The sequence below is a fragment of the Drosophila suzukii genome, chromosome 2L (genome assembly GCF_043229965.1).
Source record: "Drosophila suzukii chromosome 2L, CBGP_Dsuzu_IsoJpt1.0, whole genome shotgun sequence".
Taxonomy (NCBI): Eukaryota; Metazoa; Arthropoda; class Insecta; order Diptera; family Drosophilidae; genus Drosophila; species Drosophila suzukii.
Window position 1 is genome coordinate 15,142,107 of NC_092080.1, and position 15,354 is coordinate 15,157,460.

Below are 15,354 nucleotides of genomic sequence, written 5' to 3' on the forward strand. Positions count from 1 at the left end.
AATATTCCCAGAAAAAATCTTGTAAATGTAAGGAAAAATGTTAGGCAGTTCACTTAGAGAAATAGTTTCAATTAAAACATTGTTAGATAATTAACCATCACTGGCAGCCTGACGACTAAGAACATTTAGGAAAATTGTAAGTATTCTTTAAATATTTTGTTACACAATTTAATATTTGAAATGATTTATAATGAAGCGCACAACTTTGTTAGCTACTTAAAAAGTGTTTCTGTTTTGTAAAACTTTGAAGGGTCTAAATCCCTTAATTTGGCCTGTTACCTACATACTTTTTATACTTTTCAAGAAGTCTATAAAAAGGCTGTAACATCTGACCAACATGTTATTAAACTTTGTCTTACTCACCAAAGAAACAGCAGCAAAACACCAGAGTGTAAAGGGTGATGAATATAATGCGCACGTCGGTGCGATCGAAGATATATTCACTGGCCTTCTCCGCATCCTCCTCGTCCTCGAGCTCCGCCAGTCCGGCACCTCCGACCTCCGAGATCCCGGTGGTCTGGACAGGAATCAGGGCTGTTGTGGAGTCCCCGGGGAGCAGTATGTAATCGGTGCTGCCAATGCTGCCGTTGATGGTCAGATGGCTGGGGGTTGAGACATTTGCGGAGGATGTCAGGGCAGAAATCGAGAGAAGGGTGAGCAGCATTGTCCAGCTGGAAATGGAGGTGGAGCTGGAGGATCCGGGTCCAGCGGAGGGTATCCGGGTTCTCTGTTGACCGGTGGGTGGGAGTTCCTGTTCCCGCTGTCGGAAGGCGGAAGTGCTAAAATTCGTTGAGCTGCTCGGGCTGCCATCGTTGTTTTCATTATGCACCACCCCGTGGTTGCCATCGTCATTATCACTGTTACGGTCGTAAGCCGCTGATATGTTTGCCCCATCAGTTGGCCATGGTTGTTTATGTTGTTTTCGTTGCTCCACTTCCGATTCCTGTTGCCAGGACCTCGATGTCTGCATCATCATCATCATTATCATCAAAGTTACGTGTGTGCTCCTCAAGCCGCTAATAATGGGCCCAGCTGCAAGGAAAGAAGCAGGGTGGAGTAAGAGGAAAGTTAGTTCCTTCAAACAGTACAAACTAATATAATCTGCTGGAATTTTTCATGTTCAATGTGCTGCACTGTAATATACTACGGCCTGGCATGCGTATCTATATAAAAAGGGATTTTTCTTGGGTGCTTGCAATGATAGTACCAGCTTACAAACATTTTCTCCAAAAACAAATATATGATATTGTAGTGATGCAGATAAAAATAACACTTAAAGGGTTTTTATCTTATCAGGATGTTAATATAAAGGGTCCTTTAAACTTAAAACCACAGTTCTGTGCTTTTAAAACGACTTTGCTCAGAAGAGACTACGTTGGATGCCTTAAAAACACAACAAGCTTGTATTATAAAGAATATACCAAGGTTTCATATGAGTTCTTTAAGCCACCCTTGATGCTCTGATAAGAAAAACCTGCCGTTACCATTTCTGCTTCTATCGGAAAAACCTGAGACTATACCAGGAACAGCTTTAGTTCATTAGGTGCAGAGTCACGTCCTCTGTGACCTACGGCAATTAAACTTGGCCTGCCTGCAAATCTCATGCCAGGGCGTGACATTCTGCTTTTACAGCCCACACAAGTCCAGTGGTACTTATTCCTATGTCTGTTTGAGTGGACTTTTTAATTAAGCCGCCTATAATAATGAACATAATTAAAACGTTTGTCTGCCAATGCGAACATGAGCACTTGCCTAAAAAAAAAGAAATTATCATTTTTCATTTGCCACGCGCCCCAACACATAGCTACAATTTCCTATCTCTGCTGGTTGCTATTTTTAATATGCACTACATTTTGTTGCTAATTACGCGAGTGCAGTTGGCAATATCATAATATTCACCACCCCTCCCCATATTTTGCAGCTTTGATTATTGCTCTCTGTGTTTGTGTACGTGCTCTAATTAATAGACACTCGCATGCAAACACACTATAATATGCATCAAACATAAGCAAACATAAAGACTGTCGGGTAATTAACGCAGTTTAATGTCTCCATATTCCAAGATGCCTTAAGTTGCACTATATCTTCACTTTCATATGCCAAATGATGGCTTAAAACTACACACAAAAAAAAATATTGGGTTAAATTGAACAATATAATAGTTAAATGGGCCCAACCCATCGAATTCTTAATTTGACCAATTAAATAGCTACTCTCTCAACAAAACAATACAAACTTACTACTTTCTAGAGTTTTACTATTAAATAGTATCAAAAGCAATCACTCAGCATGCAACACTATTTTGAATAGTTTTTAGCCTTTTCTTATAGTTATTTAACTGTCTATACACGTAGCTTATGATTCAATACCCTTTAAAATTATACCAATTAAATGATGTGACTATAAATACTAAATATTCTATATGAATCAGTGTCATATAACCAAATACCTTTAACCTCTTGGAAATTTTCCATATAAACAGGTAAAGGATATAGTTATCTGTCTGATATCCATACACTCAGAAAACTATTTGCACAAAATTTTAAAATTTTGAGAAAAATTTAGACCTGAAAAACGTATTTTTTTTAAAATCAAGATAAAAACAAGGAAGAACGCTATAGTCGAGTACCTCGACTATCAGATACCCGTTACTCAAAGGGAAATGGAGATATGCAAGCAGCAAAGCGAAATTAAAATGCGCCACCTACCGGCGGTAGACAGATTTAAGCGTTATGGGCGTTAGAGTGGGCGTGGCAAAATTATTTTTGGATCAATCGATAGGTATTGACGACACCAATACATTTCAGAAAAATTTTTTATCTAGCATGCAAATTGTGGGCGTCACAGGTTTTCGCGGTTTGTGGGCGTTTAAGTGGGCGTGGCAAACTTTTTTTTAGGTCAATCGATAGGTATTGATGAGAACAATACATTTCAGTTAAAATTTTTTATCTAGCATCAAAACTGTTGGAGTTACAGTTTTGGGCGGTTTGTGGGCGTTAGAGTGGGCGTGGCAGTCTACTGAAACAAACTTGCGCTGCGTAGGAAGCTCAGGAATCTGTACGCCAAATCTCAATAGCCTAGCTCTCATAGTTTCCGAGATCTCAGCGTTCATCCGGACAGACAGACGGACAGACGGACAGACGGACAGACGGACAGACGGACAGACGGACAGACGGACATGGCTAGATCGACTCGGCTAGTGATCCTGATCAAGAATATATATACTTTATGGGGTCGGAAACGCTTCCTTCTGCCTGTTACATACTTTCCGACGAATCTAGTATACCCTTTTACTCTACGAGTAACGGGTATAACTATATTAAGAATTTCTAGAATTAAAAAAAAATTGTTCATTCACATTAACGACTTTTTTAAGACCAGTTAGGAGAACAAAACCTTCGGTAAATTGTTCTAGAAATAATTTAATTTTATAAGTGCTTGTTTACAATTCAAACAATCTATCCATTCAATTTATCATTTCACTTTTACTTCGAGTTTCAACTGAAATTCCCAGCCGACTTAGTATAAACAAACACCTGGAAGCCCAACTACCGAAGAAGTGCCATCGGAATGGCATCGTAAATTCCTTGCATTACTTGCAACGATGTTCTTTTGACTTCTTTTGTTCATCCGGCTGCATTTTAAACGCCTTCCCGGAAAATGGTAGAAAAGAGGTGGGGAAAATGGGAAAGTGTAAGGAGTTTGTCGCGCTGTCGACGACTTCCGGAACGGAAATTGTTTGGCGCTTTAATGAGCCAAGCTGCTTTCAGTTTGACTGGGTACTTGCAGCCGCTAAGGAGCCCTAAGCCTGAGACAAATGAAAACTGACGTTTGCTGGGGCTTCGGCGTCTAAATTGATTTTCCTGATACTGATTTAATTAAAAACCAGCAGCTAGTGCAATGAAAGCTTCCCTTTCGACTTTATTTAATTGCCTGAGGGGCTTCCTACTTACACATAAGCCGAAGACATTAGCAAATAAGAGGGTCTTAAAATGGATAATCCTTTTAAATTTCAATAATTATTAGGAAAATTCGTCTTTGTCATGGAATTTCTTGGAATTTCGTATTAATTTCTGAGTCTTGTCGACCACAACTTGGTCTAGGAATGTGGTTTTAATGGGGATGTTGTTCACAGAAAATCTGTTAAGTTACGTAATTGAGAAGGCCATTAATAAAGGCTTTGCATGTTATGTACATTGAGTCCCCTAATTTCATTATTAAATTAAAGTCTTAAAGACTATATATGGTTGATGTGAGATGCCATGAGTGCATTGCAAATGAAAAACATAAACAGAACTTAAAACAGCAAAAAAATTGTGTAATTTGTTCGTGCAGACAGCAAACAAATCAGAAAAACAGCAAAGTCATTACAGCTTGCTCACACAGCGAACAAATCGCAGCAAAATATTATTTTTCCCTTTTTTTTTTGTTGGGTAGGCAACGGCAGTACCAAAAATTGCAGAATGTGAATTCATGTTGCATTCAGTTGGCAGCATTTACGCAGCCGGGCGGGGGCAATCGGAATTCGGGCGCCACTTTCCCATCTCCATCTCCCAGCCACTTTCCCGCCCAATCCGCATCCAAATGTTTGCGTAAATTGTGCTCAAGTAAGGACATTAGGTGGTAATTGAGTGTGCCAACGAGAGCCAAGTGAAAAATGCCTTCCCACTGTGTCAGCTCTTTTCCATTTGCCAGACATGTGAGTGAGAACTACTATGGTGCTGTGGAAACCAGCGAGGACGGCCCCACAACGACCATGATTTATATTCCAAAGGACTTTTAAAATTTTTGGCAAGCCAAACAAGGAAATTTAATAAGGATTTGGCATCACTCTGGCTAATTATCGTGTTCCATTTAGAACCTCTCTAGCTAATATACTCCGTTTTGCCAGAAAAAGGAGTAATTGTTTTTGTTGCTCTAAGGACTGTTTTTCTAAATGAAAAATGGTTTACTCTTCCGCTTGCTAGCTAAGGTTGAGGTCAACTTTTGAAGGTTGCTTTAAACTTACTTCAAATATTTTTTGCACCGCTGCCACCTATCTGTTCGTTGTTAATCTGCTAATATCCTTTATCCTTCATTGCATTTAAATGTGAAATTAACATATAGATTATCAAGTCTTACATTTTTTAACAAACATGATTACCCTTGAGATTTGTTTTATTCTCCTTGAAAAATCGTTATATTGTCTGAAGTTCAAACCAATTTCTGCAAATATCAATGGGAATTAAAGTGCTTCGAACAACAAAAGAAAAAAGTATAATGGGTTTAAACTAAAAGGTTCGAATTGTGCAAATGCAATGCCTGTTTGCTCTGCAAATACTAATTTTATGCAACTCTTCCTCATCTCAAATATTCACCTTTATTAGTTTTTTTTAATTAGGCCATTTTTTTCAGAGAATTAAATCATATCATAACTAATAACCTTATTTGTGATTGATGCAATGCATTACATTTAACTTTCTTAGACAACAAGATCAATTTTCCTATTCAAATTTAACAGTTCAAGGAAACTTATTCATTTCATTTGAAGTACTTACTATTCGTCAGACTCTAAAGGCCTTTAAGGTTTACACCCTAACATGTGATTTAGGTTTAGTGACTTTTTAAAATAAATCCAGGTTGCCAATACTCTTCAAAATAAATCCAATTAGTTAGTCAAAAATCCAGCAAGGCCTTAAATAACTTACTTACATGGGCATAAATCATTTGCCCATTACTCCTCGTTATTTGTTAATGCAATCCATAAACATTATTAGAAATATTTTCCCAAAAATTGTTACTGCCTAATGCAACTAAAACTTATATTGTAATTTATTCTTCACCTGGATTAAAAGTCGCACTTTTTAAGCAGAAAATTCGGAGTGCACACTCGCATATACATTTCCGTTGGTGGTATGGTTTTGGGGTGCGGATTGGGGGAAAACCAAACCCCCAGTTTCCGGGGCCGACACTTTTGGAAGGCGACACCAGCTGCAAGGTGGTGCAGGAAAAATGCGTTTTCCCCATTTGTTGCCACGCTCTGGTTGCCCTGGTTGTTCTGGTTGCCGGGAATATGTGTGCACCGCGACCTTGGTCACCTTTTGTCCTTTGGCTCGCCGAGCCATTGTTTGCCAAAAATATGCAATGGGCACTATTGTTCGTCTGCCGGGCCGCATAGAATGGGGGTTTTCTAAGGGACGTTATCGGGGGATCCAACACTTTTGGCGTGGACCACGTTATTGGAAGCCAATTTAGCAGACAACATCGGCTCAAATGGCAGCATCTCGCCAGTCGACTGGCAACCAATTTGTGCAACAACAGTGCGGCTGCGAGATATTCAACTTCTGGGCTCGAGTTGCATATTTATGGGGGCCTCGGAAATTAATGTGGCTCGGATTGCAGATGGAGGAACGGCTTAAACGGCAATTGGCAATCGACTTTTCGCGACAATTTTCTTTAAATTTGCATTCAACTTGGTCCCGAGATCCCAACAGACCATCAGCCATCCAACCATCCTGCCTTTCGCATCGACACCGAATAATTTATGACAGTTGCCGCGGAAAATCGAGAGTATAGAAGGGGGAAATTCAGCTGGAGTGGTCGAAGATTATGCAAAGTTTTCGGCGCCTGCTAGCGGCATTCGCAGCCCCAACTTTCCCACTCGAAAATTTCCACCAGACCAACGAAACTTTTGGCTCTGGGGAATTCTGAGGCTTACATATATGACGTGGTGGTTTGGGGGCGTGAGACAAGCGTGAGAAAATTGGAACGCGAAGGCCGGAAATGACAGCGATATGCGCACAGGACTAAGCCCTCTCGGATTTCGCGGTGGAAAAAATCAACTAAATTCAAAGGTCGTTTTAAAATTTATTAAAAATTTGGGCTCCATTTTTATTAGAAAAAGTTTTCAGTGGTCCGACCATTTGGGACCCGGCCGTAAAGCTTCTAGAACGAGCCACTTCCGCTTTAATCTTCAGCACAAATCAAATTCCGAAAACCAAAACGTAGCCCTGGAAAACCCTTCTGAAGTTAGGTTTACCTAACTTTAAATGCAAATGGCAGCATTGAAAAACCGCAAAACCGAAAATTGGGACCAGAACTGCTATTGCCTATTATATAAGCAAGCAAATGGGAAAGGGCAAAATGGTAGCTTAGGTGGTAGTTTAAATTGAGGTTAAATTGACTGTACCTTGACCTGAACATTTGCAAATTCCTTCTTTCCTTCACCAGAAATCAACGCTGTGGTCAAAACAATTTTTGCTGGCATAATTCGTTGAAAATGATTCTATTATAAGCCAATTTATTTAATGATTATTGAATATTTGATTTATAATTCAAAACACGAACAATAAAAAAATAATTTTGAAAGCATTTTCGCTGGGGCAGGATTGGAAAATAATAGGCACTTATTTTTGATGGGTAAATATTCCCTCAACTCTGCCTGACTCGACTTTAAATGAGTCCTAATGTGACAGGCAACATAAAGGGAAGACCCAAAGGCATATTCCCAAAGGCTACGACACTTGTACTCCATATATGTGCCAACATGAGGAGGTGGGTTAGACATAGACACGCTCAAGTGTATTGTGATTTTCCCCAAAAGGCGAAATCCTGGGGAAGGCGCTCGGGCGGCCTAGAGCTCATTAATTAGGCAAGACCACAACTAAAGATAGGAATTGAAACAATGGGCCTGGGCGGGCCTTGAAAATATGTTGAGGACATTCATCATACTCAAGTGTCGGACAGGATGGTCGACCGACCGACAGACCGGGCAGCCACATAAATATTACATTATGATTATGAAGGCTAGACAGCTGGGATGAGAACGTTGGGTGGTAAACTTTTAGCTGGAAAATTAATCAAGCACTTGAATAAAAAAAAAGAACAATTTCGAAACTGCTCTTGGGCATTCATTATTTTGAATGCCTTCGTCTGGTTGGATGGGAATAACTTTGCGGGCCAACTAATCGAAGAAAAAACAATACGCAACATGTGCAAAAGTAGACGGGAGAAAGTCATAAAGACGAAATGTGTAAGAAAGTCGTTTGCATAGCCGTGAATAAATTTACTTTTCTTGGGAGTTGCACTAATCACATTACCAAGAAAGACCGCCCAATTATACCAATCAATTTTCCGGAATCACAATAAAAGTCAGAATGTGATTGAACCTTTGGAACACCACTGACATTAAGACAACCTTTTGAACATTTGCTCCAAAAACTTTCGATAGCCTTTTGGAAAATGCCAAAGAACAACGTCACGTCCATGGCATTTGACAAGTTTTCACACGATGCCTGGGCTGCCATGGTTAGGTGATAAGACAAGTTTCGGCATTTGATTCAATTAATAGCGGATTACCCCGACCGAAAACACGAAACTTTCCGGGAAATTGCGCAACTTGTGGTTTCCTCATTTGAAATTCAAGAACGTTATTACACTTCAAATCCTGCACGAAAGTCGAGGTGGCTACGTAAGTACATATTGTTTGGAAGTTGCTGGTCATGACTGAGGAAGACTATTATTTTTAGATATTTCCTAGTCGAAAAAGATTTCTTTTACATTATCATTTATTTTAGTATTATTTTAGTATTCGCTTAGTATTAAATATTTTCTTAGTATATGTAACAAGTGTTTTTCCTTGAGAGAGCGTATCAAAAAGTTCAGACCCAGCCCAAAAAATCCATTAGGACCTGGCAAAATATGCCCCATCCGGCGTGAAAGAAAAAAGACTTGTATTTTTTAAATTTTCGTAATCGAAAATCATTTTTTTTATATTATTTCATATATTCTAGTACTGTTTTAGTATTTCATATATTTTCTTGGAAAAAGGGCCAAATAAAGTGAGAGAGCTAATCAAAAAGTCCATAAGGACCCTAGCAAAGTATTTCTCATCTATCGTGAAAGAAAAAAACACTATTATTTTATAAATTGTTGTAATCGAAAAACATTCTTCTATTATATCATATATTTTAGTATTATTTTAGTATTAAGTATATTTTCTTAAAAATATACCAAATAAAGGGATTTTTCTTGAGAGAGCGTATCAAAAAGTTCAAACCCAGCCCAAAAAAATCCATTAAGACCCTGGCAAAATATGCCCCATCTGGCGTGGAAGCCTGGCTTAGGCGAAGATATTGCCCCCAAGGCAGCTCGTCCTTTCAAATGCCATTTTGTGTACCCCGCGCTATCTGGCGCTCATAATCATTTGTCCTTGCGGCAAAGATCCCTTAACCAGCTCCCCTTAGCATTTCCGCCTAAACAGACACATACGGGGAAAACCCGGGGGAAGGGACTCGTAAGTTTATCAGTTAAGCGCCATCTTCGTGGCAATTCGCCGAAAATGCAGGTAAGACTGGGTGGCGAAAATTGATTTTGTCTGAGCACCTTTTCCCTCACTTAGTGGCTGACATTGCTGGCGCACGTTAAATTTAATTTATGCCATCGAAATGCAAGCACACAAACGAAAAATGTGATTTACTCGCCGAGTTTATGTTGTCCACGTTGTTGTAGTACAATATTTTATGTTCGCTTCTCCCGTCAAGCCAACAATTTATGGGCTTGCATAAGAGCATCCAAATTGATAGCCAGGCATTAGCCTCACTTAGGAAGCGGAGAAGGACGAAAAAATATGGAGATCCTTTGGCACTTAAATGTGTCCTTTGATCCACTTTAATAAGTTTAAGCGCAGATTAGGAGCTCATAATTAATCTCCTTTAATTACTTCATATTTCAGTATAATATCTCGCCTTTGTAAATATTGCTTTCTTAATTATTTAAAAAAACAGTACCACATTTTGTCAGAAATATATCTCAAACTATGTATTTAGATTTTAGATTAAACACAAAATTCTAAACATGGGACAAAAAAACTTAAGTTTAAAACTCTTTAAAAATGTTAAATTTATAGTTTAGGGTAGAACATTACTAGTTTAGCTGATATAATCATGACCGTTTGTATACTGATTTAATATGTTATATTCCCTGGTCAACATTTAACTTGGCACTTAAATACAACTCTTTAAAATGTTCAGGTCGTTTAAAAATTTCCAAGTGGCAATATAGAATCACAGACGTTCATATATGTAGCCCTTAGCAAAACATTTTATTGTTATGCTGTTGAGTGCTCTTTTATTTGTATTTATAATGCCAGAAAACGGCGTTTGTTCGGCACATTCTTTCGGTATTATTATTTTTCCACAGAATTAATTTTAACAGCCATTTTACGGTGGCTACTTTCAACGTCTATATTGCGGGTTTTTAAAACATTTTTAAATTTATAAATTGAGCATTTTAATCAGGTTAAACAAAATGTTTAAAGCCTCATCCTTGGCAGTGCTGAATTTCAATTGACTTTTTATGGTTATGAACACATGCCGGGGAAATTGTTTACTTGAGCGTACTTGAATACATGACAGATTCCTCAAAAATTGAACATGCGAAGGATTCGCAACCTTTTTTCACCAGACCATGTAAGTATTTTATTAACTTTTACCTTGGCCCCTTGGCTTATAGTACAATTTCCATACTCAATGCGATGGGCGGAACGTGTGCCTGGTCATGCCCTGTAATCGAAACAATTGCACCCTGAAAGAAGACCCAAAACATTTTAACCATCGTTCAGGTAAACCTATTTTTGTTTGCTTTTTCCGCCCACTTGCCACACGTTGCGAATCATAGAATGCTCTCTTGACAAAATGTGTTTTTTTTTTTGCTTTCCCTAAACTCTCAGTGCTTTTTGTCCTCATTCAATTTCAAACCGCTTGATTTGCCGTCCTATGTTTCGAATTGTGCTGTCATCTGTGGGAATCAGGTTTTCTGGGTTACCATGGATTTATTGTGTCGGGTTGCCAAATGAAATAGAAGCACTCAAATGGAGAGCGGAATAATAGATAAATTGTGAGTGGTATTAATCGATTTATTGCAGCGAAACTGTGGGATGTTGCCTTGTTTTGAAATCAAATAAACATCAGTTTTAGACTCATAAATACAGGCAACTAACTAAAACAAATCGGTCCATTAAAAGATTAAGGTATTAGGAACCATAACAAATAAATTAGCTTCCTAGTATATTCTATGTCAAACAGTTGTTTAATTTTTCACTCTATAAATTTCGTGCGCATTTTAAAGCAAAAGTAGGTTTGTTCCTAGTAATCTTATGTAAATTTAATCCTACTTTTAAATTACCATGCGGAAAAGACGACAACACCTAAAATGGGTGCTTCCTAAATTGCTAAACTGACTTTATAAAGCATACGAAATTTATAATAAATTTATTTTTTTAATAAATTCTGTAACATTTTTAATAAACTCTACAAATATTTTAATAATTTGGCATCTATTCTTTAGGATAGACACTTCAGAGCCCTTTCAAAAAATCATAAACAGACGTTTTTATAGAACCTAATAATCGGGTATTTATGGCTACAAAAGTTTAGCATCGCGATCAAAGTTTTGAATCTCATTCCCCACCGTTCGGCTCCCCGAAAAACACAACTTTCGTACCACTTTTCCGGTTCACCTATTTCCATCCGCCCCCTACCAGAGTTTTTAGAGTGTACTAACTGCGTCACGGCGTCGTCAAGTTGTGATGGCGGAAATTGTTTTGACGTTTGTTGTGGTTTATAGCCCAGCTTATTTGGAAAACCGACCCACAACCCCCTAACCCACCCATCCAGCGGCAACAAAAAATGGCTGCTCATCTTTATTGTTGGTGGCAACAGGAAGTTATGCCCAATTTTTTTTTTCACCCTGATCTGACCCCTTTTATAAGGTAAGTAGTAACCATAGCTTTGTGTGCCGAAGTTTGGTTTTTTTCCCTCGCAAATGGGATTGCGGTTCCGCCGCTTGTCTGTGTTGTTGTTTCACTTCGTTAGCATAAATTTGTGTCGTGCTGTATGAACAAAACAAAATTCGCCACCGACTGCCTGCATTAAGAGTTGAGAACCTAATTATCCTCAGTTGCCGGGAAGGAGTCAGCTTTCCATGCAAATGAGTTTAAAATTGCGCAAAAAGTCAAGAAGGAGCAAAATGCTTAATGAATGCATTGCGCAAATTACATTGTGGAAGCCACAGGATTGCGTGACGTTGCCATCAGACGACGGGGACCAACTTGAGGGACAGTGACGTGGCTGGCGGTTGGCTGGTGTCTTCTGGACAAGTTGAAGGTCCAAGCCCTGTACAAAGTGTCGTCAAATTGCTCATTTTCTCCATTTCCCGCCAAAGGTCAGTTCGAACAACCTGACCCTGAATTAAAACCGCAGCCGATTTTCCGCTGATTGTTGTGTAAATAATAAATAGAACTAGCACCCTTAACTGCGCCAGTCATTTTCAAAACAAATATAATTTACTTAAAAAATACAGCGCAATTTGTGCAGTTCTTAAACGCGAATTCTTCAGTCAAGAGGAATTACCATGACAAACTGACATGAAAATGTGGATCGTATAGTTCGACTTGGATCGACTTGTGTCATAGGTTTCAACGAGTACAGAAACCCTTTTACTCCATGTTAAATTACTAATTACGTTCATCACTTATTCTTTGCCAATCGATTCTGAGTTATAAATAGTAATGTATCCGCTGTAAGGTCATTTAGACAAGTCCAAAGGTTAAACTGACAGCCACAAACTTTTGATGCTAACTTAAAATGGCAGTTGGAACATTAATAAGAGAGGCAATCTCTAGCAGTTCCCAAACTTTTTAATTAACTAATAAATAACTTAGCGTAATATTCTAAATAAGGAAAAAGCAATTATTTGACCAATGCAAAATAATGAATAACTGATATGGTTCAATTTAAATAGTACACATCTGACCTTGGACCCAATTAAAGACAGCACACTTTACTGGATCCACCCACTTCTGAGCTGGTACTTATGTATAAATTGGTATTCCTCTTTATACAAGCTCTTTAGGTAAAGCCCATATATCTCTGGGCCACAGACAAATCGCCCATTAATATGCGCTAGGCAGAAAGCGGAGCTCGGGGCATGGGACTCTAAAAACATGCCACACAGTAGGGCGCTTAAAAACAACCAACATGTTTATTTGGGTCATTATGTAAACAGGACAGACGAAGGAGCAATTGACCCCAGACCAGTAGATATGATAAATGGAAGGTCCTTAAACCTTAAATATTTCATATAATATTTAAAGTTTGATAGCCATATGTTTGGCAAAGGGACTTTAGGGCAGTATTCTGGAAAAGATGCGGTATGGGAAACTCCTCCAAGCGAAAATCAAAATATGAGAGAAGCGCTCTGCTGACTTCAAATGCAAATTTCGTGACATGGTTATATGTGAGCGAACTTCCCAGAAAGTTTAGTTTACGACTTAAATAAACAATATCACCCGCAATTCAACAAAATGCAGGAATCTGTTTTTATTGCCTTCCATATTTCACAGCGAGTGCCAAAAAATATGCTATGAAACGAGTTAGCTTTTCTCGCGAAAAAAGGGGTAGAAGCTCCTAACTTTATTGCGTATTTCCGTCGGCAGACGTAAAGGAAATATATATTATATACATACATGTGAATGAAAGTCGTAAGCATCGAGGCATAAATTGTCAGATTACCTTTACCTTGACTGCTAAATCTTCATCTTATTATTACAATATATTGCGCCATAAAATTGTGCCATAACAAGCATATATTTTCTAAAATCAAAACAAATCATGTTAACGACAATCCATATAGTGAGAAATCGCTTATCTAAAAGCACTGGAAAAAGAATACAATAATATTATACATAATATATCCTATGAATATTTCATATAGTATTGTAAGAAGTTATAGCATTTGAATGGCCTTGCTTTGAAAACGTTGTTCTATAACACATTTTCTCATCCACTTATTTTTGTAAACCTTTTACACGCTTTAATCTTCCCCTTTGTAATTGCGTTACCCATTTTTAGCTTAGCAAGTAATAAAACACAAGCGGTGTTAAAGTAATTAACATTAACAATTCCTTCTACCATGAAATTAAATTATATGGGTTAGCGTTTTCCAGTTGCTACGGTAAATCGCAAAGTAATTGCATTTTGAAGTGCTTTGTGTTAGCAAGGTGAAATTAAATTTTTATGAAAATAGCCAACTGTTTTGAAATTGTGCTTAAAAATAGGTTGCCATAATTATCCAAATATTTTAGTAATTTAAGTTTATTATGTAAAGGAACCTAGCAACAAATATACAGATTATTCTCTGGTAAATCTATCCGGAATAATTTAATTAATTAATCAAACATTTTAATGAATGCCTTGATGCCTTTACAAAGACGCCACAGATCAGAATTCATTTCATGCTGCTGTGGGTATTTTAAGTGCCTGTCGGCAGCAGAAAGTGCCGGGGGAAAGCACCCGCAGAGCAAAAGGAGCAAAATCACACCTTCATAGTCGAGTTGACAATGTTTGTCATTTGCGCTTCATTTAGTTTGCCCATCTGTGGGCGGTTGTAGGCGATTCCGATGATGTCTAAATCAGATGATGGTGTTTTATCTATTAAGAGCAGGGGTTTCGAGCTGTATGCCGGTATATCTGCACAGCCAGGACTCGCAGGATATTACTGGAAATGACTCAGACTCAAAGGGGTAAAACAAATTAAGATCGAATCGAACTTTGTTTCTTAACTTATAGTGGATTTTTTTAGACACCATAAAGGAAATAATATTTTATTAGATTCGATAACCGAAAAGCAGAGTGTGTTCTAGTATATTATTTATTTATTTGATTTATTTCGCCAACGGTATTCCTTTAGGTTGAGAATTAGCAGCTGTGCTTGCAAACATGTCAGTCTTAATTAATAAACAGTGCTGAAAACTGCAATAAATAGCAATGTTATAAGCAAAAAAAAATACGATTCATAGTATTGGAAGTAATACTCTATCTAAATGAACCCTTTGACCTAAAATCTGTTTTTTTTTTCTATATTGGGGCTGCGTTGAGACAATACTTAAATATTCCACGATCCTCAAACCAATCGATTTGTTAGACAAATAAAACGAAAATATTAATGATTATCCTTTCTTATTCAAGGCCTAAAATAGGCTCAATTCAATTATCCTCATTCACGAAAACACATTCCGGACATAATTAATTTTTCCTGAAGGAACACCGAACCCACATATGTATATGAATGTGTGTTCACAGAGCACGTGTCAACACATTTTTCAAAAGGTATCTTAATGAACCGCTGTCTATCTGATTGCGGGCTGTTTTCTGGTGCTGATGGCAAAAATAAGCACACGGACCTGAGCAAATACAAATCCACCATTTGTTAATCGAGACACGCACACGCAAATCAAACTCACAAAAAAAACCAAAACACATAAAAACAGACTCGCAATCCGAATCAAATGGACTAAGGAACACCTGCCTGACAAGC

The 15,354-nt window shown here is 38.0% G+C and overlaps 1 protein-coding gene across 3 annotated transcripts in view; it reads right to left on the reverse strand.

Moving 5' to 3' along the window:
* The window catches only part of TrissinR (Trissin receptor), a 32,114-nt gene that overhangs the window by 15,158 nt on the left and 1,602 nt on the right, over nucleotides 1-15,354 (reverse strand). For all 3 annotated transcript variants that reach the window (XM_036819123.3, XM_036819116.3, XM_070996614.1), the window contains exon 3: nucleotides 364-1,032. In XM_036819123.3, the coding sequence (XP_036675018.3) occupies nucleotides 364-988 (625 nt within the window). In that variant the 5' untranslated portion in view covers nucleotides 989-1,032. The remainder of the gene's footprint in view (nucleotides 1-363; nucleotides 1,033-15,354) is intronic.